The sequence below is a fragment of the Mobula birostris genome, chromosome 25 (genome assembly GCF_030028105.1).
Source record: "Mobula birostris isolate sMobBir1 chromosome 25, sMobBir1.hap1, whole genome shotgun sequence".
Classification (NCBI taxonomy): domain Eukaryota; kingdom Metazoa; phylum Chordata; class Chondrichthyes; order Myliobatiformes; family Myliobatidae; genus Mobula; species Mobula birostris.
In genome coordinates, this window is record NC_092394.1 from 62,260,943 (window position 1) to 62,282,450 (window position 21,508).

The 21,508-nt window shown below is 43.8% G+C and overlaps 1 protein-coding gene across 8 annotated transcripts in view; it reads left to right on the plus strand.

The window, feature by feature from the left end:
- Positions 1-21,508, plus strand: part of depdc5 (DEP domain containing 5, GATOR1 subcomplex subunit) — a 234,001-nt gene that overhangs the window by 42,883 nt on the left and 169,610 nt on the right. For all 8 annotated transcript variants that reach the window (XM_072243711.1, XM_072243716.1, XM_072243712.1 and 5 more), the window contains exons 11-15: positions 3,878-3,950; positions 12,603-12,706; positions 13,895-13,969; positions 15,317-15,451; positions 19,242-19,303. In XM_072243711.1, coding sequence (XP_072099812.1) covers positions 3,878-3,950; positions 12,603-12,706; positions 13,895-13,969; positions 15,317-15,451; positions 19,242-19,303 — 449 coding nt within the window. The remainder of the gene's footprint in view (positions 1-3,877; positions 3,951-12,602; positions 12,707-13,894; positions 13,970-15,316; positions 15,452-19,241; positions 19,304-21,508) is intronic.

Below are 21,508 nucleotides of genomic sequence, written 5' to 3' on the forward strand. Positions count from 1 at the left end.
TTGTTTTTCCACTGGTGAGACTCAATACACTGGTGAGATTGAATAACTTGTATGGATGGCATGCAAAACAAATTTCATACTCTACCTTGGCACATATGATGTTATTAAACCAATTTATAGTAATCTACATTGACAGCTCATTGCTTATTGCATTTCGTTTAAGTTTCCAGTTCAATCTTCCTCATACCTGGCAATATCTTCGTAAATCCTGAGTGCATTTACACCTTTCTTGTAGTTTGGTGATCGGAACTGTGTGTGCAGTATTCACACTTTCGTCTCACTCATTGTACACAGTTATATGGGAACCTCCCTGCTCATAATCAAAACCTTGGTTGATAAAGTAAATCTTTTTAAAATGATGTTAATGATCAATCCCGCCACCGTTTAAGGACATACACTCTAAGGTTCCCTTGTATTTGCTCATGACGGAGAAACGATGGTTGGAGATTCTTTAACAGCCTGAGATGTATTCCATCTTGGCCTGGTGACGTATCCGCTTTCAGACATTCTGAGAACCTTCATAATTCTCCTTTAACTATGTTTCTCACACTTTGGGGTGGCAAGGTAGTGCAGTGGTTAGCACAATGCTTTACAGTGTTAACAACCTGGAGTCAGGTCTCGCCTCTGTTTGTAAGGAGTTTGTACATTCTCCCCGTGACTGTGTGGGTTTCCTCTAGCTGCTCCAATTTCCTCCCACATTCCAAAATGCATGTGGATTAATGGGTTATTGGTCACGTGGATATAATTGGGTGGTGCAGCAAGTTGGGCCATAAGGGCCTGTTACTGTGCTGTATCTCTAAATAATTAAATTAAAATGCTTTCTCCTGAACTGCAGTATCAGCATTACCGCTCCCCCCTCCCGCCGTAACCACCAACATTCATAAACGCAGCTGTGAAGTATTCACCCATACTACCTTCTTTCCTCAGCTATCAGCTTGCTCATTATAAACTTTGGTGCCCTCTCTTTCCTCTTCTTCTTTCCCCTTCTTTTCTCCCACCTCCCCCACCCCCCCCACCTCTTCTCCCCCCTTCCTCCCCCCCCCCCCCCCCATGCTTGGCTTTCTGCCATTTTGTAGCTTGATTCACCTTGTCATCCTTTGGGACTGTGGATTGACAGTGAAACAGCTGGTGGGACATTTTTATCCTGCAGTCCCACGAGTGCCATCAAGGTGTTGGTCCCTGTGCATTTCTACTGAATCATTCCTCAGCTGAGTGCAATAGGCCTTACTCCAGTCTGGAACTTTAACTCCTATTTTATCTTTGTCCTTTTCTGCACTGATGCTCTTGCTGGTGGACTCTATAAAACAGTTTAGCTTGGAAATCTGCATTAATTGTGCTGCTGCCTATAGTTTGTTGCTGTTTTGGGTGTTAGCTGTTGAGAAATACATCACTGACTCAAGTTAATTTGCTTACATTTATATAAAATTAATGGTCACATGTAAGGCCCAAGTCTGAAGTCGATGTGCTTTAATTCATATTCAGATTTACTTATCAGATATACATTGAAACGTGGTGAAATACATCATCTGGGTTGACAACCAACACACCCAACGTTGTGTTTTCTTTAATTATGTGTCATATTTGTACCAACGACCTAGGTAGGAAAAGGGAGGAAGTCTTGAAGAAAGAATATAGTGAGTTAGGTAGAAAACTGAAAAACATGACCTCCAGGGTAGTAATCTCTGGATTGCCTGTGCCATGTGCAAGGGAGGGTAAGAATAGGATGATTTGGCCGATAAATGCTTGGCTGAGGAATTGGTACAGGGAGGCTTGCTTTCAGATTTCTGAATCTTTGGGATCTCTTCTGAGGAAGGTATGGCCTGCACGAAAAGGATGGGTATCAACATTGTAGCAGGCAGTTTGCCACAGCTGTTGGGGAGGGTTTAAACTCAGATGTCAGGGGGATGGGAACCAAAGTGATAGGGCTGAGGATGGGGTAAGGACATCCAAGGGCACAAATTGTCTCAAAAGGACAGGCAGAGGGGATAGTGTGGCTCTGTTGGTAAAATATGAAATCAAATCATTAAAAAGAAGTGATGTAAGATAGGAAGATGTAGAATCCTTTTGGGTAGAGTTAAGAAACTGCAAAGGTAAAAAGACCCTGATGGGTGTTGAACACAGACCTCCAAACAGTAGCCAATATGTGGGGTTCAAATTATAATAGCAGATAGAAAAAAAAGGCATGTAAAAAGGGCAATGTCATGGAGGACTTCAATATGCAGGTTGATTGGGGAAAATCAGGTTGGTGCTGGATCCTAAGAGAGAACTTGTAGAATACCTAAGAGATGGCTTTTGAGAGGTTTGTGGTTAAACCCACTGGGAAAGACAATTTTGGATTGGTTTCCACATCCTTCCTGTAGTGAGGTAACCAGAACTAAGCACAGTACTCCAAGTAGGGTCTGACCAGGGTCAAACATAGCTGCAACATTACCTCTCAGCTCTTAAACTCAATCCCATGATCGATGAAGGCCAATGTACCATATGCCTCCTTAACTACAGAGACAACCTGTGCAGCAGCTTTGAGTGTCTAATGGGCTTGGACCCCAAGATCCCTCTGATCCTCCACACTGCCAAGAGTCTTACCATTAATACTATATTCTGTCATCATATTTGACCTACCAAAATGAACCAGTTCACACTTATCTGGGTTGAATTCCATCTGTCACTTCTCAGCCCAGTTTTGCATCCTATCAATGTCCCGCTGTAACCTCTGACAGTCCTCCACACTATCCACAACACCTCCAACCTTTGTGTCTTCATAGTCAGGATGTCAAAGGTTACACAGAGAAGGCAGGAGAATGTTGGTGAGCCATGATGGAATGTGGAGTATGGAGTAGTCCTGATGGACCAAATGGCCTAATTCTGCTCCATTCTGTTATGGTCTTATTTAAAGGATTTTTTTGGGAGGAAAAGTCTGTGACTTCATGTATTCCCTCACTGACTGTAATATCTTTTTCTTTAATGAATGTCCTTGCTGCATATGGTTCTTTGGCCTTCTCACCAGCTCATCACTGGCATCCTGCACCTCTGCTCACGGAACTGAACAGGTGCTGAGAGTCATGATGTCCCACACTGTTTTTTTTTGGATTCATGCTCTTTGTTATCCCCATACACTTTCCCCAGTAACATTACCTGACCTTCTGATGCACATCAAGTTACTTTACCACCACCTTACAGATCCTGCTGCATGGCCCGATGTTTTTATACTTTTCATTGTTGTTAACGTTGTTTCCATCTCAAGAGTAAATTCCAATGTCCAGTTCCTTTTAGTCAAATCATCTGATAACTGAGCTCCACAAGAAACCCTGGGGTTCAGCTCTCCAAACCTTCACTTTCAGCCACTCCCTGCTTTCCATTGCTCTGTGAGTGCTTTTGTCAACAAAATCTCATCTGCTTATCATCCTGATAACTGCCCTGCCGTTGATGTTGGCCGCTTCAGTGGGACAGATATTGAACTGGTTCTTCTCACTGCAAGGCAGAACTGCTGAACAAGTAGTGTATCGTGTGCCTGTGCGCAGCCCTGGCCGCCTCCGCCCCTCCCCCGCAGCCCTGGCCGCCTAGTGGTTAGCACAAAACAGCGTTTCTGATCACCATTTGGGGTTTGATTTCAGCCATGCCTGTAAGGAGTTTGTACGTTCTCTCTATGATCGTGTGGGTTTCCTATGGTTCTGGGAATGCTACGTTGGTGCTTGAATCATGGCGGCACCTGCAGGCTGCCCAGCACATTCTCTGACTGTGTTAGTTGTTGACCCAAACAATGCATTTCACTGTATATTTTAGTATTTCCATGTAAACATGACAAATTTAGCTAATCTAATCTAATATCTATGATCCTATCCTCCTGCTTTCACATGTATACCTGTTGTGTTGGTTCCAGATGAATTTCCTGAGAGTCACCGATCCTCTATTCAGCAGGACCATGAGGGAAGATTCTATGAAGACTTTTATAAGTAAGTTTTTAATAAAATTGACTTGGTTTGTCCTGACGAAGGGTCTTGGCCCGAAATGTCGACTGTACCTCTTCCTAGAGATGCTGCCTGGCCTGCTGCATTCACCAGCAACTCTGATGTGTGTTGCTTGAATTTCCAGCATCTGCAGATTTCCTTGTGTTTGGTTTTTCCTTGTCTTCCACTCTGTGAGGCATGTGTTTCCCTGAGTGATATCAAACTAACTCTAAGTCATGGAAGGAAGTGATTCACTGGGGCCCAAAGTTTTAACTGAACATCAGGGTTATGTTTCTGCCTTTGGTTTACTACGTGTGAGATTCATAACAAAATTTTATCCTTGGACTGTCTTTAATGTTGGTTTAGTCTTTGATGTTATTTGGGAAAATATCCCAAGGGAGGCAGCAGGGTGTCAGGTTAGTTATAATAAGCAGCTGGAGCAGCTAGTGAATTGTTCATCTTGAGATGCTGTTTCTACCAAACAATTTTGATCCTTAGAACTATTTATCATGTTGTCAGTTGTTTGCTCTCACTTTCAACTTCCACCACTGGCTATCAGTCTCACGAAGAGAGCCGAGTGTGTAAGCCTCATGTAGTGGCTCCTCACTGGCAACACATGGGAACTGAACTCCTTTCAGACTCAGATAAAGCTACAGAGGGCAGGGAGGAGGCCTGGCCCCTGTGCACATAACACGCAAGCCCACTGGTCTGCAGAAACACCCTGGTGCTTGTAAACCAGATCCCTAGCTATAGGTAAATAGTCCCACTGCCTTATGGGTAGCCTCAGGAGAGATGAGGAGTAAACCCAGACAGCAAATCCAGAGTGGAGCCCCTCAGGCAGATGGATGTCATTGAACATCCTTCCAGCAGCTCCTGCAGCCAAGCTGTTGCCAAAAGTATTGCTTCATAAGCTTTGCTTTAGACTTCACTGGTGAGGCGAAGAGGGCGATCTTGACAACTGGGCATCTCAGGATCTCCATACCTTCCACCCAGGCTTGTGCTGATGATGATCACACATTGTCCTTCAAGACCGACAGATGCTAACCAACCATACAAACTCATTATCCCCAACTCCATGCATCCTTATCTAATTGATAAGTCTTTCTTATCCATTGCAGCAACTTATCGAATGTCTTTTGGAAATCGAAATTTCCTGTTGCCTGTATCCACCCCACTCATTATATCCTCAAAGAACTCCAGTAAGTTTACCAAACAGGACCTACCTCTTCATGAATCCATGCTGTGTCTGTGTGAAGGAACCACTTCTATCCAGATATCTCATTTTTTCTTCCTTATTTCCCGAATACAGACATTAAACTGTTATAGTTGCCCACCTTTTACCTACACATCATTTTTTAAACAATGCAGTGACATTCACTGCCTACCAATCCACCATGACACTCCTAGAGTGCAGAGAATTTTGGTAAATTATCACAAACCCATCTGCTATATCTTTCGCCATTTCTTTAGTACCTGGGATGCAACTCGTCAGGACCAAGAGACTTGTCTACCTTTACACCCTCTAGTTTTCTCATCACAACCCCTTAGTGATGGTGTTAATCTGTCTTCCTGTTTTTGCCAAAAAGTGGATAACCTCACAATTATTGATTTAAACTGCATCTGCCAAGCATTTACCCACTCAACCTGCCCAAATCACATTAAACCTGCATTCCCCACTCAACCTGCCCAAATCAACCTGTCCAAATCATATTAAACCTGTATTCCCCACTCAACCTATCCAAATCACATTAAACCTGTATTCTCCACTCAATTTGTCCAAATCACATGAAACCTGCATTCCCCACTCAACCTGACCAAGTCACATTAAACCTGTATTCTCCACTCAACGTGTCCAAATCACATTAAACTTGCATTACCCACTCAATCTGCCCAAATCACATTAAACCTGTATTCCTCTTGCAGCTTGTACTCCCCACCAGCTTCATGTTGTCTGCAAACATGGAGACATGACATTTCACTTCCCCATCCAAATTACTGATACATATTAGGAATAGCTGGTGCTCCAGCACTGATCTCAATGCACCTTATCAGTCACTGGCTGCTGCTCAGAATAAGACCCATTAATTCTTGTTTCTTTTTGCTTTGTTTTGTTTTCTGTCAGCTCTTTGGTCACAACAGCACAACCAATCTTACTAATTTCACCTGCAGTAGCTTCTTCTCCCCAGCCACATCACTTTTTGAGTCTGTGCAACCATTTATCACAGCAGCAGCTTGTTGCAGCTTGTGTCTTCTGTTTCGTACCCCGTAACTGGGTTGCCAAACCAGCAGAAATGGACACATAGTTGGAGTCTGGTTTAACAGAAGCTAATAAAGTTTTATTAAAGAAGTAAGTAACACAGTACTCCAATTGTAAGGATATAAATGCAACAGGTTAGCAATGATAAAACACACACGTACACAGAACTAGGGTAATAGGAATCAACCAAGCTCTATCGCAGTCTAGGGGTAAAATGATCAGTCTCAAGTGACGCAGAGTTCAGTTCAGCTTAGTACTGTTCGCAGTAATGGGTGTTGTGCTGTTGGAGAGAGAGAGAGAAAGAGATAGAGATATGCAAATCTGATTCAGCAGACCTTTGATGTTCTTCGCAGTTGGCTTTCGGGTGGACCCTTTGTTATGTCTTCTGTGGTCACCGACTGTGACCCCTCCGCTCCGGATACGACCGTTCTTCCGCAGTGAACCTGGCACCCAGGCAAGGGCGGACACACACACCAGGTTCCCGCCGATCGTACCCTTTCGCCCTGTGCATCTATGGTCGGTTCCCACGACCAGACCACCAAACTTGCACCAACTTGTGGGGGCACACCGCTCTTCCAGGGTCTCGTTATCTTGTGATCTCGTGGTGTGTGTTGTGCCTTAGCGAACCTGTTATTTTTATCCCCCTGCTGGGGTATCGCCTGTCCATCAAACTTCAAACAGTTCAGTTTCAAAGCAACCGGTCTGTCAATATTCTGAAATGTGTTTCTTTCTCGTTAGTCTCTCTCTTCTCTCTTATTAGCATTTTGAATGTTTCTCCATTGTCTCCCTTATCTCTCTCGTCAGCGTCAATCTTCTGATAGCTTGGTTTGTCATCACACCCCTATCCTTCAAAGGATTTTTACTGGGGTAAAAATTATGAGCATGAATACGTTATTAGATACACACTAATATACAGGGTCATCAGCTATTTGGCTAATACAGAGAACTTTATGTTGTCAACACCTTGACAGACAGTCAGCAATCACATTTTCCATTCCTTTTATATGTGTTATTTTAATATCCTCTAAGACCAGACTCCAACTTAGCAACCTTTTGTTTTTATCCTTTATAGTGGCCAAAAGCACTAATGGGTTGTGATCAATGTAAATTCTCAGTGGTTTCCATCCCGGACGAATATAACAAAGGTCGTCCCAGACAAACTTAGCATTCTTTGGCAAGAGCTCAGTAAGAGGGAGGGTAATACCCGCAAAGTTTTTCCAAAACTTCCGATAGTACCCCATTATCCCCAAGAACCTTCTCAGGGCTCTCTTGCCTGTCGGGGTGGGGACTTCCGAGATAGCCCGCACTTTAGCCTGCATCGGTGCCAGCTGCCCCTGTCCTACCACAGATCCCAGATAAGTGACCTTCACGTGGCCGAATTCACTTTTTGCGAGGTTCACTGTCAGGCTGGCTTCAGCCAGCTTTTTAAACAGTTCTTCTACTGCCACAATGTGCTCCTCCCACGTGTCACTCCAGACCACTAAATCGTCAATATACGCTTCTGCATTCCTTAGCCCTTTTGTCACTGAATTAATCATCCTATAGGGGTGTTGCTTACTAGGCTGACCTGATGTGACAACAACACCATGTCCCACTTCTTTGCATCACCTCAGGACATCCGGACATACGTCTGCGTGCCGGTTAGTTAGCTTTTTCAGCGGCTCGCCCTGTTCGGGGGTTAAGTGAGAGAACTCATCAGCAAAGTTGGCCAAAACAATAGAGTTCTCCCATCTGGTCGGCACCATACTTATCTTTTCAAAATGGGTTTTCCCCTTATCAGGTGGCACCCTAGACTCATTAATTTTCGTGATAACACCAACTAGATCTGTTTTCTGATCGTGGTAAGCTTTTAACATGTTAATAGCCTGTAACTGTGTTAGCTCATGTCTACAATAGTCAATAGCATCCTTCCTCCTGTGCGGCCAGTAAAACTCTTTCATGATTCTATCGACTGTTTTCCTCACCCCAAAATGTCCACCGGTGGGTATCTTGTGGGCCAGGTTAAAAATCTCATCCCCATAAATTTTCGGCACTGTCACCTGGTGTACCACCCCCCCTTCCTCGTCTGCGGGCATGGTACTTGGTCTCCATTTCCTCATTAGTACTCCCTCCTTCACATAATAGCCCACTGGCTCCCTTTTTAATTCTGCTTCAGAGAGAGCTGTCTCCGCCAAAACCATCAGCTCCTCGTCTCGCTCCTGTGCCTGTATAAATTCCTTCCTTGCTAATGATAAGTCTACCTCAGCTTCCGTTTCACTACGCCCCTTCTCACTTTCTAACCCCTCCTGGTACAAGGCTGGTGAAAACGTCTCAGCTAAATCTACATTCGCTTTGGCAGCCTTTCTGGACATGCGCCGAGTCACTGCGCAAACGGGATAAACCTGTGAGTCCATGGGTGGGGCCTCAATGCTGGCAGGCTGGCTTGTCAGTTTTACTGCTGAGAACACATTTCCGCCGGCGAGGTCATTACCAAGTAAGACCTCCACGTCTTCCATCGGTAATTCAGGCCTCACCCCTATCGTGACCGGTCCGGAGACCAAGTCGCTTTTTAGGTGTATCTGGTGCAAAGGTACTGCTTCAGTCCCTTTCCCAATGCCTTTTATGACCCTGACCTCCCCAGTCTGGGTCTTTGAACTAAAGTCTAACACACTCTTTAAGATCAATGACTGACAAGCTCCAGTGTCTCTCCAGATCCGCACTGGAACCGGGTTTAACCCCTCCTTCACCGACACCAATCTGGCCGAAATAAACCGTGCGCCCTTCCTGAGCTTTATCAGACCTCTTCTCCCCTAGCGGTTTGTTTCCAGCTCAATACAGCCAGTCGGAACCGTCATTTTTCCTTTCCCTGTCCCCTTCTTTGAGGCAAAGCACCTGGACGCAAAGTGACTGGCTTTCCCACAATTATAGCATACAACCCCAGGAGACTTCCTACCAAACTGCTCCTGGTCTTCCTTATCCTTCTCACTAATCCCCGGCTTACTTTCTGACTTTTCTGGCGGACTCTCTCCGCCCTCTTGACTACCCTTCTGGTAGCTTTTACTTGGGGTAAACTTCGCCTTGTGCGTCAACGCGTACTCATCTGCTAACTTAGCAGTTGCGGCTAAGGTTTCTGCCTCTCTCTCATCTAGGTAGGGCCTCATACCTTCAGGGACACAACCTTTAAACTGCTCACTCAGGATTAGCTGTAGCAGTCTGTCATAATCCCCATTGACCCCTTTCGAGGCGCACCAACGCTCACAATACATCTGCATCTCACGGGCTAACTCTAAATACATGCGGCCCCACTGCTTCCTCGCATTCCGGAACCTCTGCCGGTATGCCTCCGGGACCAACTCATAAATCCTGAGTATAGCCTCTTTCACCACATCATACCTCTGGGCATCTTCTGCGGACAAAGCTGAGTAAGCTTGTTGAGCTTTTCCTTTAAGTACGCTCTGAAGCAAAACAGCCCACTTATCCCTTGGCCAGTCCTGACTTGCAGCGACTTTTTCAAAATGTAGAAAGTACCGATGAACAGTGGCCTCCTCAAATGGGGGAACCAGCCTAACCTCCTGGGTCGCCCTGAACCCTCCACCTTGGTTCGGCATGGGCCCCTGCGCTAGCGTCATCCTTAACTTCTCCAGCTCAAATTCCCTTTCCCTCTGTTTCTCTCTCTCTTGCCGTTCTAACTGTTTCTCTTCTTGTTCTAGCTGCCTTACCCGGAACTCGTGCTGGAGTCTCAGTTTTTCTATCTGCAGCTGTACCGCCTCTCCACCAGGTTTGACCATAGATACCACCTCCAGCTCCCCTTGGGGAAACACACCTTTAGATACATAATGCTCTATGATAGCTCTGTGCATCTCTGCTCTCCTCATTGTCGACTTCCCCTTAAAAAGTTTCAATCGTTTGGCCACAGTTGCCAATTCTGATTTCCTGGCATCCTCTAATGCCTCCAAGGTTGGCGCCTTTAGAAATTCATCAATCTCCATTTCTGCTGTTTGCCCTTTCTTTCTTTTGGGAATTTTAACCCAATCAATTTACCCAGTCCCAAATTTGGCGTTCAAAATCCCAGACGAGATCCCCACTTATGTTACGTACCCCGTAACTGGGTTGCCAAACTAGCAGAAATGGACCACTTAGTTGGAGTCTGGTTTAACAGAAGCTAATAAGGTTTTATTAAAGAAGTAAGTAACACAGTACTCTAATCGTAAGGATATAAATGCAACAGGTTAGCAATGATAAAACACACATGTACATAGAACTAGGGTAATAGGAATCAACCAAGCTCTATCGCAGTCTAGGGGTAAAATGATCAGTCTCAAGTGACGCAGAGTTCAGTTCAGCTTAGTACTGTTTGCAGTAATTGCTGTTGTGCCGTTGGAGAGAGAGAGAGAGAGAGAGAGAGATATGCAAATCTGATTCAGCAGACCTTTGATGTTCTTCGCAGTTGGCTTTCGGGCGGACCCTTTGTTATGTCTTCTGTGGTCACCGACTGTGACCCCTCCACTCCAGATACGACCGTTCTTCCGCGGTGAACCTGGCACCCAGGCAAGGGCGGACACACACACCAGGTTCCCGCCGATCGTACCCTTTCACCCTGTGCGTCTATGGTCGGTTCCCGCGACCAGACCTCCAAACTTGCACCAACTTGTGGGGGCACACTGCTCTTCCAGGGTCTCGTTATCTTGTGATCTCGTGGTGTGTGCTGTGCCTTAGCGAACCTGTTCTTTTTATCCCCCTGCTGGGGTATCGCCTGTCCATCAAACTTCAAACAGTTCAGTTTCAAAGCAACCGGTCTGTCAATATTCTGAAATGTGTTTCTTTCTCGTTAATCTCTCTCTTCTCTCTTATTAGCATTTTGAATGTTTCTCCATTGTCTCCCTTATCTCTCTCATCAGCATCAATCTTCTGATAATTTGGTTTGTCGTCACACTTCATTCAGAACAGCGCTGAGATGAGCCAAATCAGAACATCCCCCTTAGGAAGGAGCTTCTAATTCACATAGTCAAAGCATTTCTTACATGCAACCTTATGGAAAGCCATCTAAAAATCCAAATACACAACATCTACCAGTTCTCCACCCACTCTACTAGCTGTATCTTCAAAAAAAAAATTGCAAGGTCATCCACACACCTCCAGAACAAGAACGAGCTTCATAAGAAAATTACACAAGCCACCAAAAAACATGCAAAGAGAAACAGACGAATAGAAGGACAGCAGGAAGGAAGGAATTGTGAGGTCAGTCTTGGATCTGTGTCTTGTGAGAAAGGAGTTGTGAGGTCGGTGTTGGATCTGTGTCTTGTGAGGTCAGTCTCGGATCTGTGTCTTGTGATAACTGCCCTGCCGTTGATGTTGGCTGCTTCAGTGGGACGGATATTGAACTGGTTCTTCTCACTGCAAGGCAGAACTGCTGAACAAGTAGTGTATCGTGTGCCTGTTCGCAGACTTGGCCGCCTCCGCCCCTCCCCCGCAGCCCTGGCCACCTGCGCCCCTCCCCCGCAGCCCTCGCCACCTAGTGGTTAGCACAAAACAGTGTTTCTGATCACCAGTTGGGGTTTGATTTCAGCCATGGCCTATAAGGAGTTTGTACGTTCTCTCCATGATCGTGTGGTTTTCCTGTGGTTCTGGGAATGCTACGTTGTAGATACATGCTAGTATTTATGCATGTTTTATTCCATATCTGTACTTTAACCTCTAGCTTTATATATAATTTTTTATAAAAGTTGAATTTTGTTGATTTATGTTGCCCCCTGACCAACACACCTCAACAAATTCCTAATACAAGTAAATGTATATGATGAATAAAGTTGGTACTTAAATCTTTATATTTCCATTGGTTTAAGAGACCAAGAGATGTGGCAAGAAAGCAGAAACAGGGAATTAAATTTGAATGATCAGTAGTGATGACATTGAATGACGGAGCAGGCACAACAGGCTGCTCCTAATTTATATGTCTGATGTGTTCACTTAGCACAGCCAGATGCTGAGTTCCCACTGGATTGATTGCTGGATGTGAGGCTTTTTCTGTAAGGAGAAGCTGAGGGTGACTGGCCTGTTCTGAAGTTTAGAAGAACATGAGAGAATCTCATTGAGATGTACAAGACTCCGATAAAGTGAGATCCACAATGAACAGGTCACTGCAGAACACCATTTCAGCTGGAGCTTTGAAGTGCTGCTGGTCTGGGAGTGTAGACTTCAACTGATGGCTGATGATAATCTTGCAAGTCTATCGTTGGTTAATCACTGTCTCTTCATTTGTTTCTTTGAACTGTGATATTATTTATGCTATAAATTTGTTTTTTATACAAATAACACAGCTATGCACCAAATTTGGCAATGATCTCATCAACTTATAGGGTTGTTTTTGGTTTATCATTGTCCCTTCATTTGTTTTCTAACCATTGCTTTTGTATTTTCTCAAGAGTTGTAGCACAGAATGAAAGACGGGAGGAGTGGACTTCAGTACTGACAACAATTAAAAAGCTCTTCATCCAGTACCCAGTGTTGGTGCGGTTGCAAGAAACAGGTAATAATTGGAAGTGGGGTCAATAAACAACACAATTGCTGCTTGCAGTAGAAACACCTCTCAAGTAACCAGATCCATGCAGTCAAGTCTCTAAAGTGCATGCTATTAGAACAGCCGTGACTCGAACTCGGAAACTTTTCCATTTACATAGAACCTAGAATATAGGACAATACAACACAGTACAGGCCCCTTGGCCCACAATGTTATGCCATTCTTTTAACCTACTCTGGGATCAATCTAATCCTTCCCTCCTATATAGCCTCCATTTTTTACTATCATCTGTGTGCCTGTCTAAGAGTTTCTTAAATGCCTCTAATGTATCTGCCTCTACCACTAGCACTTGCACCGAACACTCTGTGTGGTGAGTGCATGGAGAAGAAAAAAAACTAACCTCTGACATCCACTCTTTCCTCCAATCACCTTAAAATTGCCCCTGTGTAAAAAGTTTGTGGTTACCCACACAATCTATACCTCATCATCTTGTACACCACTATCAAGTTGCCTGTCATCCTCCTTTGCTTCAACAGAAAAGCCCTAGCTTGCTCAACCATTCCTCATGAGACATGCTGTCTAATCGAGGCAGCATCCTGGTAAATCTCCTCTGCACATTCTCTAAAGCTTCTACATCCTTCCTAGAATGAGGTGACTAGAACTGAACACAATATTCCAAGTGTGGTCTAACCAGTCTTTTATAGAGCTGCAACATTACTTCATGGCTCTTGAACTCAATCCTCTGACTAACGAAGGCCAACACAGCTTACAGCATCTTAATAATCCTATCAACAAAAGTATTTACTAAGAAAATTAGCAGTCATTACTTGCACTACCTACCAGGTAAACCTACCATGCCTTTTCCAAAAAAACCTTTCTGGAAAAGTTCTGTAAGGCTATTAAAACAAGAGAACTTCCTTCTTTTGTTCAGTTGGGTTCACCCATTTTCAGTTCAGTAGACGAAGTCCTGACGAAGAGTCTCAGGCCGGAATGTTGACTGTACCTCTTCAATAGATGTTGCCTGGCCTGCTGCGTTCCACCAGCATTTTGTGTGTGTTGCTTGAATTTCCAGCATCTGCAGATTTCCTCATGTTCAGTAGGGTTTACGTTCCACCCATGGGGTTGGTGAGGGAACTGTAATGTGTTAAACCCTTACTCATTCTACCATTTGGACCGCTGCTTTCTTTTTCTCCTTAGATGGTTTTCCACGTGCTCAGAACTCTACAGCAGCCCAAGGGAACTACTTAGAGGCCATCAACCTTTCCTTTAATGGTGTGTATTTACATGCTCTTTGGCTTTGTTTATTGCGGACTGAACTGACTAATTAAGTCAACAATCAGCTGGAGGACTCAGTGGGTTGAGCAGCATCTGTGAAGGGTAAAGATGTTTCAGGGTGAGACCTGGTATCAGGACTATGACTTTGATGCAGCGTCACTTGTGTCTCCTGACTTGGTAGGTAAATGGATGGAGGCACCAGAAGATGAGATGGTAACCCAGTTAAAATAGGAATGGCCAATTAGTTATTTCTTGATCTGTGAACGCTGGTCAGGATTGTAGTTACACACCACACCAGATAGGAGAGGAAGAGATGACCCAGTAATCCCATCTCCCATTTGCTATCATAGAGATCCTATTGGAGTGAATCTGGATAAAGTTTCAAATTCAGATTTATTTATCATACCTACGTTGAAACATGCAGTGAAATCTGTTGTTGCGTTAACGACCAACACACCTAACGATGTGCTGGGGGTAACCCACAAGTTTCTCCACACATTCTGATGCCAACATAGCATGCCCACAATGCTCAACAGACCATAACAAAACAACATATCAAGTGACAAAGCAGCAGCTGTGAAATAAGCTCTTGAGTACCTTTTGGGTGTATTTGGGGTCAAGTGTAATTCACACTGCAGAGGTTCACATGGCTATTAATGGGTTCTGTAAATGGGGTGCTATAGAGACAAGAATACAGGGTGGCTGCTAAGGGTCTCAACCTGAAATGTCGACTGTTTATTCCTCTCTATAGATGCTGCCTGACCTGTTGAGTTCCTCCAGCATTTGTGTGTTGCTCTGGATTTCCAGAAACTGCATATGCTCTTGTGTTTATGACTGAAATGCTCAGTAATGAGTGAGCATTTCCACGGTGCTAGAGTCTAACCTGGTGAATACGGTGGACCATGAGAGAGTGCAGGCAGTCTCTTACAACCTCTTGTTGGTAGAAGATTTATTTATAACAGTCTTAACTGTTTATTGGATCCTATGCAAGATGGCCTGGCCCTGAATGTGAGGGGTTTCTTGATTGCTTTGTACTTAATAGTGTAAAGTGTCTGTGCTAAAGATTTGTTGTGTTTGAACACTGCCCTGTTAATTGGGATGCCTCCTCTGAATGTGTAGAATTTGTGCAAGGTTACTTGCACTCGTTCAACAGGCACAAGGTGTTTCCATGGTACCAGGATATGCTCTGATCCTGAGTATTGCAGCATCCTGCAGTAATCCAGTGAAATGCCACTACTATGGAAAACAGCATTCAAGCAACTGATTTAATATGTTGCCTCATATTATTTGTTCTTTACTTCTGTTCAGTAGATTTTCAATAAAATCTTGCCTCTTCTCATTTAGTGTTTGACAAGCATTACATAAACAGAAACTTTGACCGCACGGGACAAATGTCTGTTGTCATCACGCCGGGGGTAGGAGTGTTTGAAGTTGACCGGCTGCTGATGATTCTTACCAAACAGCGGATGATTGACAATGGTGAGGTTTGGGATTACTGAAAACCTGTGTTTCCTTTGATGGCGTAGTGTATAAAAGGACCAAATAATGGGAACATTTGAAAATGTCACGTCTTCTAATATTTTGATCTATATTTTGCATTTTAAGCAAAACAGTTTGGTTCATGTTTAGTATACGAGCAATTCACCACTTGATAACAGTATGTAAAAGCTGATCCCAGGATGTTTCATCACCTCGAGTAGTTTATTGAGGTATCAAAATATAAAAAATGTTTAACACTGAGGGAGGCCATGCTCCTGCTAAGGTAACGATGTCCTATCTCTTTACTCTATCTAGGCTCCCCATAACTGTATACACCACAGCTAGGTTTCTCCCCCGCCTCTTCCAAATGAAATAACCCTCCCATCCAACACTTCCAAAGTTCAAAGTAAATTTATTGTCAAAGTATATATGTCACCACATACAACCCCGAGGTTCATGTTCTTGTGGGCATTCGTAATAAAGAAAAAGGAACACAATAGAATCAATGAAGACACACACAACAAAGATGGACAAACAACCAGTGGGCGAAAGACAATAAACTATGCAAATACAAAAGGGGGAAAATTTATAATATAAATAAAAAAGCCATAAATATTGAGAACATGATCTGTAGATTCCTTAAAAGTGTGTCCATAGGTTATGGAATCAGTCCAGTATTGGGGTGAGTGTAGTTATCCCTTCTGGTTCAAGAGGCTGATGATTGAGGGGAAATAACTGTTCCTATACCTGAAGGTGTGAGTCCTGTACCTGATGGCGGCAGCAAGAAGGGAATACAGCATTACAGTCCATGTAATACAATATTCCAGTCCTGGTAACATCCTGTACATCTTCTCTGCAACTGTTCCACAACTTCCCTGCAATGACATTGTGCAAAAGTGTATGCAGTACTCAAGCAGTCATTGGGTATATTTAAAACAGAGGTTGATAGGTTCTTGATTAATTGGGGCATCAAAGGTCATGGGCAGAAGAATGAGGTTGAGAGGGATAATAAATCAGCTATGATTGAAAGGTGAAGCAGAGTCAAAGGGCGGAATGACCTAATTCTGTTCCTATGTCTCATGGTTATGGTCCGTAGTCCAGCTAGTGTAGTCTACAGGTCTGACATCACCTCCAAGGTCATGTGTTCAAAAGCTTGGTTCAGAAATGCTTGCCTTTTAAAGTCTTTTCTTGATCTGTGGACAAACACCCCAGGTTCCTTCTGCCTCACCACGCTGCTTGATACCTTCCCAATAATTGTGTATTCCTTTTTTTTTGTTACTCCTCTTCATTCTGCAGACCCTCTGTATAAGTTCAATCACAAACAAGAGAGAATCTGCAGATGCAAGAAATCCAAGCAACACGCACAATATTCCACTTTCTGTGTCATGTAAGCACAGGTATTAACTTAGAAGAAATAGACAAGGTTTTCAATGAGCAGTCACAATTGTTCCACTTCATAAATAATTACCTCATGCACTAAAATGTATCGCAAATATCTAGGCATTCACCTGCTTCCAGTCCACTAAGTGTGGATTACACTCAGTGGCCACTTTATTAGGTACACCTGCTCGTTAATGCAAATATTTAATCAGCTAATCATGTAGCAGCAACTTAATGCATAGAAGTATGCAGACATGGTCAAGAGGTTCAGTTACAAGCAACAGAAAATCTGCAGATGTTGGAAAATCCAAGCAATACATACAAAAAATGTTGGAGGTACTCAGCAAGCCAGGCAGCATCTATGGAAAAGAGTAGACAGTTGATGTTTTGGACTGAGTCCCTTCATCAGATGAAATGTCGACTGTTTATTCTTTTTCATAGAAGCTGCCTGGCCTGCTGAGTTCCTCCAGCATTTTGTGTGTAATCCTCTGTACCTTCTTGCCAGCTAAAGCTTTCTTCCTTACACTACCCAATTGTATCAATTTTAAAGGTGTTTTTAGTCACGTTCCCTCTATTCAAGTCTAAGTTAATAATGAATACTACAACTAACAACTAACTATAACTAAGCCCTATGGAACCCAGTCAAGCACTGAGTCACTCAAAGAGCCATCCACCATTAACAGAGGTGCATACACAGGGTAGCATGATAGTCATAGTCATACTTTATTGATCCCAGGGGGAAATTGGTTTTCGTTACAGTTGCACCATAAATAATAAATAGTAATAGAACCAGAAATAGTTAAATAGTAATATGTAAAATTATGCCAGTAAATTATGAAATAAGTCCAGGACCAGCCTATCGGCACAGGGTGTCTGACCCTCCAAGGGAGGAATTGTAAAGTTTGATGACCACAGGCAGGAATAACTTCCTATCACGCTCTGTGCTGCATCTTGGAGGAATGAGTCTCTGGCTTAATGTACTCCTGTGCCCACCCAGTACATTATGTAGTGGATGTGAGACATCGACCAAGATGGCATGCAACTTAGACGGCATCCTCTTTTCAGACACCACCGTGAGAGAGTCCAGTTCCATCCCCACAACATCACTGGCCTTACGAATAAGTTTGTTGATCCTGTTGGTGTCTGCTACCCTCAGCCTGCTGCCCCAGCACACAACAGCAAACATGATAGCACTGGCCACCACAGACTCGTAGAACATCCTCAGCATTTTATAGTGCCAGCAATCACCGATCAGTTCAATTCCCACTGCTGTCTGTAAGTAGTTTGTATGTTCCTCCCATGACTGCATGGGTTTCCTCCCAAAGATGTTCAGTTAGTGTTAGTAAGTTGTGGGCTTGCTACATTGGCACCAGAAATGTGGCGGCACTTGCGGGCAATCCTGACAGATCTGATTTGATACAAATGATGTATTTCACAGAATATTTTGATGTTTCAATGTATAATGTATGTGACAAATAAAGCTAACCTCATTATCTTTTACCTCTGCCACTGAGTTTCCACTGTCCTCCTCACACTTTCTGACTGAATGCTGTAGTCTTCAAACTGAGTAAAGGTTTGGCCTCTGGTATCTGATAGAACCTTCAGGAGGAAGTCCTTTAAGCTTGTCATAGGGGGAGGTAGTGAGAATAAGCTCCCATGACCTATTAAATAGTCCCAATGGTATATGTCTTGAATAGCCTCTGACAACCAAGTCCAGCTACTGGCCTTCGCGTGTGGCTTAGCAACTAAACCTGGGGAAACAGTCCATTGATAGGAGAAGAGGCAAAGGTGGCACCTTAAAACCAGTCACCAGGCAGATGGAGCTCATCAGCTGTGGTTGACAGTTCATGTAGGAGAAGGAAAACTCTGATCTCAAGCTTCCACTGTCTTGTGGCTATACCCATTCATGGGTAAGGTTTTGGGAGTAAACCCCAAGGGGAAAAATCCAGAGCTGGAGTCCCTAAAAGGACGTTGAGTTCAGTGCTGACTAGTGCCAACCTGTGTCAGTCTCTGCTGTTCCTTTGGATTCATTAGATGTGGAGAGGAGCCTGCTGCATGAGCAACAGCTTGGTCTCCGTATCGTACTGCCCTGGCTTGCATATCACATACAGTAGACAGCTAGAACACAACATCCGTGGTCAACTCCAACCAACTGAGAGCCTCGCCTGAGCATGGGGCTACTTGGACATGTACATGTCTGATTGGAGTGTGGCTCTTTAGATCTCAGTCCCACAGCTTGCCAGTGCTCAGTCCTATGTGTTGATCGCCTAATGATCCCTGGCAGCCAAACTCGCTCAACATACCCCATGTTTCGAGAAGAGCTGTTTTAGTTTGCTAATGGGAAATCTCTGATATTTTTCCTTTTGCTGCTTAAAACAATTTCCTAATGGTCTCTATTTCTGTTGCCTAGGTATTGGTGTTGACCTGGTGTGTATGGGTGAGCAGCCTCTTCATGCTGTGCCCTTGTTCAAGGTGAGTGAGGCTGTGTGAATAGTCCATACGACATAGTTGCAGAATCAGGCCATTCAGCCCATCATGGTTGATATATTGTCCCTTTCAAATCCATATTCCTGCCTTCTTCCTGTAAACTTTCACCTCCTTACTAATCAAGAACCTATCATTCTCCACTTTAAAAAAAAATACACAGTGGCTTGGCCTCCAGCTGTCTGTGTCAATAAATTCCACAGATTCACCCCCTCTGCTGAAGAAATTCCTTCTCATTTCTGTTCTAAAAGGATGTCCTTTTATTTTGAAGCTAAGCCTTCTGGTCCTAGCCTCCCCCACTATAGGAAACATCCTCTCCACATCTAATCTATTTAGGCCTTTCAATGTTTGATAGGTTTCAATAAAATTGTCCCTCATTCTTCTAAACTCCAGTGAGTATGTGCCCAGAGCCATTAAACACTCCTCATACATTAACCTTTTGCTCCCCATTTAGAAAACAGCCTACACTTTTATTCCTTCTGCTAAAGCGCATGACCATACACCCTGTCCTCATTATATGCGGGGGATACGTTCCTCGCAGTCGACGCATAATGTGAATAATTACTTAAATGGAGAAAATAGGGATGTGTTCCAGAAGGCTTCCTAAATATGTTTTATCTGTAATTTATTCACATTTTCATACCAATACGACACAAAAGCAGTACCACAAGACAACATTTATATTATATTTCATCAATTTAAGGTAATATTCAATGTAATAAATCATAGAAAGTTAACATTCTGGGGTGTACAGTACTCACCAACAGTGGCAGGTGTGTTCGCTCTGAGAGACGAGTGGTTGTTGTGGTGTCAGGCAGCTTTACATGGATAAGGTGGATGGTTGTGGTCGTCAGGATCATATTAAGCACAGCAAGGGGTGAAGGAAGACTCACAGAACTCTTAGAACTGCTGGCAGCAGGAGATTACACCGATTTGAAGAAAGTGGTGACGGTTGTTTGCTTGGCAGGATTTTGTTTTTCAGCATAAATCTGCTTGTAGGGAAGAAGGGTTGACGGCAGGGAGCGACTGAAATGCTGACTCCGTTCTAAACTTGGGTCCATGTCCATCGCCATTTGTGCCAAGTGTTCCGACTTCCACCATTCCCTCACTGTTGGTAAACTCCCGGGATTTTCAAAATCGTCTGTTGCTTGCAGCATCTGAGAGATAGTTTGCTGTAAAAAAAAAACGTACGCCTTGAATGTGGATCACATCTTGGTCGAGTAGTTGAATCAGCGATGTTGTGTTAGGCGGCAAGAAATGCACTGTTATGTTAGGATGAATGCTATCGAAATGTTTAGGATGGGCTGGCGCATTGTCAAGCAACAAAAGAACTTTAAAGGCAAGTTCTTGTTCCCAGCAGTAGCGTCCCAGGGCCGATGCCGCACTGTTTATAATTTCCAACTTTTTTTCAAGTGTTAAAGCGGTTCTCTGCCACTCGGCTGATGGCCCAGGACATGAGACTGGACACTTAGGGGGCATGGTTAAATATTTTAAGCACAAAATCACTGCACCGTAGGTAAAACCAACAAAAGTTTAAGAGCGCAAGATCGCACATCTACACCTTGCCAAAACCAATGCGAGACTTGTTGGAGTGAGATTGTGAGGCGCGCGCACCTGACTTGTATTGGCGGGAAAGCAGTGCTTCTCGTCCCAACAGTGAGACTGAGGCATGCACACATGACTTGAATTGGCTGGAAAGCAGTGTTCCTCGCATAACTGTGAGTTTTGGACACATATAAGGAGACGTTGGTAGAAATAGGCTCCTGGCATAACTGTGAACCCGCATTGTCTGAAGACGTGTATAACAAGGATACCTTTTCCAACACTGTATTCAATCTGCCACTCCTTTTCCCAGCCTCCTTCTGCAAACTACCTTCTTCTTCAGTACTGTCTCTGTATTGTTCACAAATGGCCACAAAGCCATCAATTCTATCATCCAAATCATTGACGTATAACATGAAAAGAAGCGGTCCAAACAGTGACATCTGTAGAACACCACTAGTCACTGGCATCCAACCGGAAAAGGCCCCCTTTATTCCCACTCTGCCTCCTGCCAGTCAGCTAATTTTCTATCCATGTTAGTATCTTTTCTGTAATACCATGGGCTCTTATCTTGTTAAGCAGCCTCATGTATAGCACTTTGTCAAAAACCTTCTGAAAATCCAAGTACACAACATCTGCTGACTCTCCCCT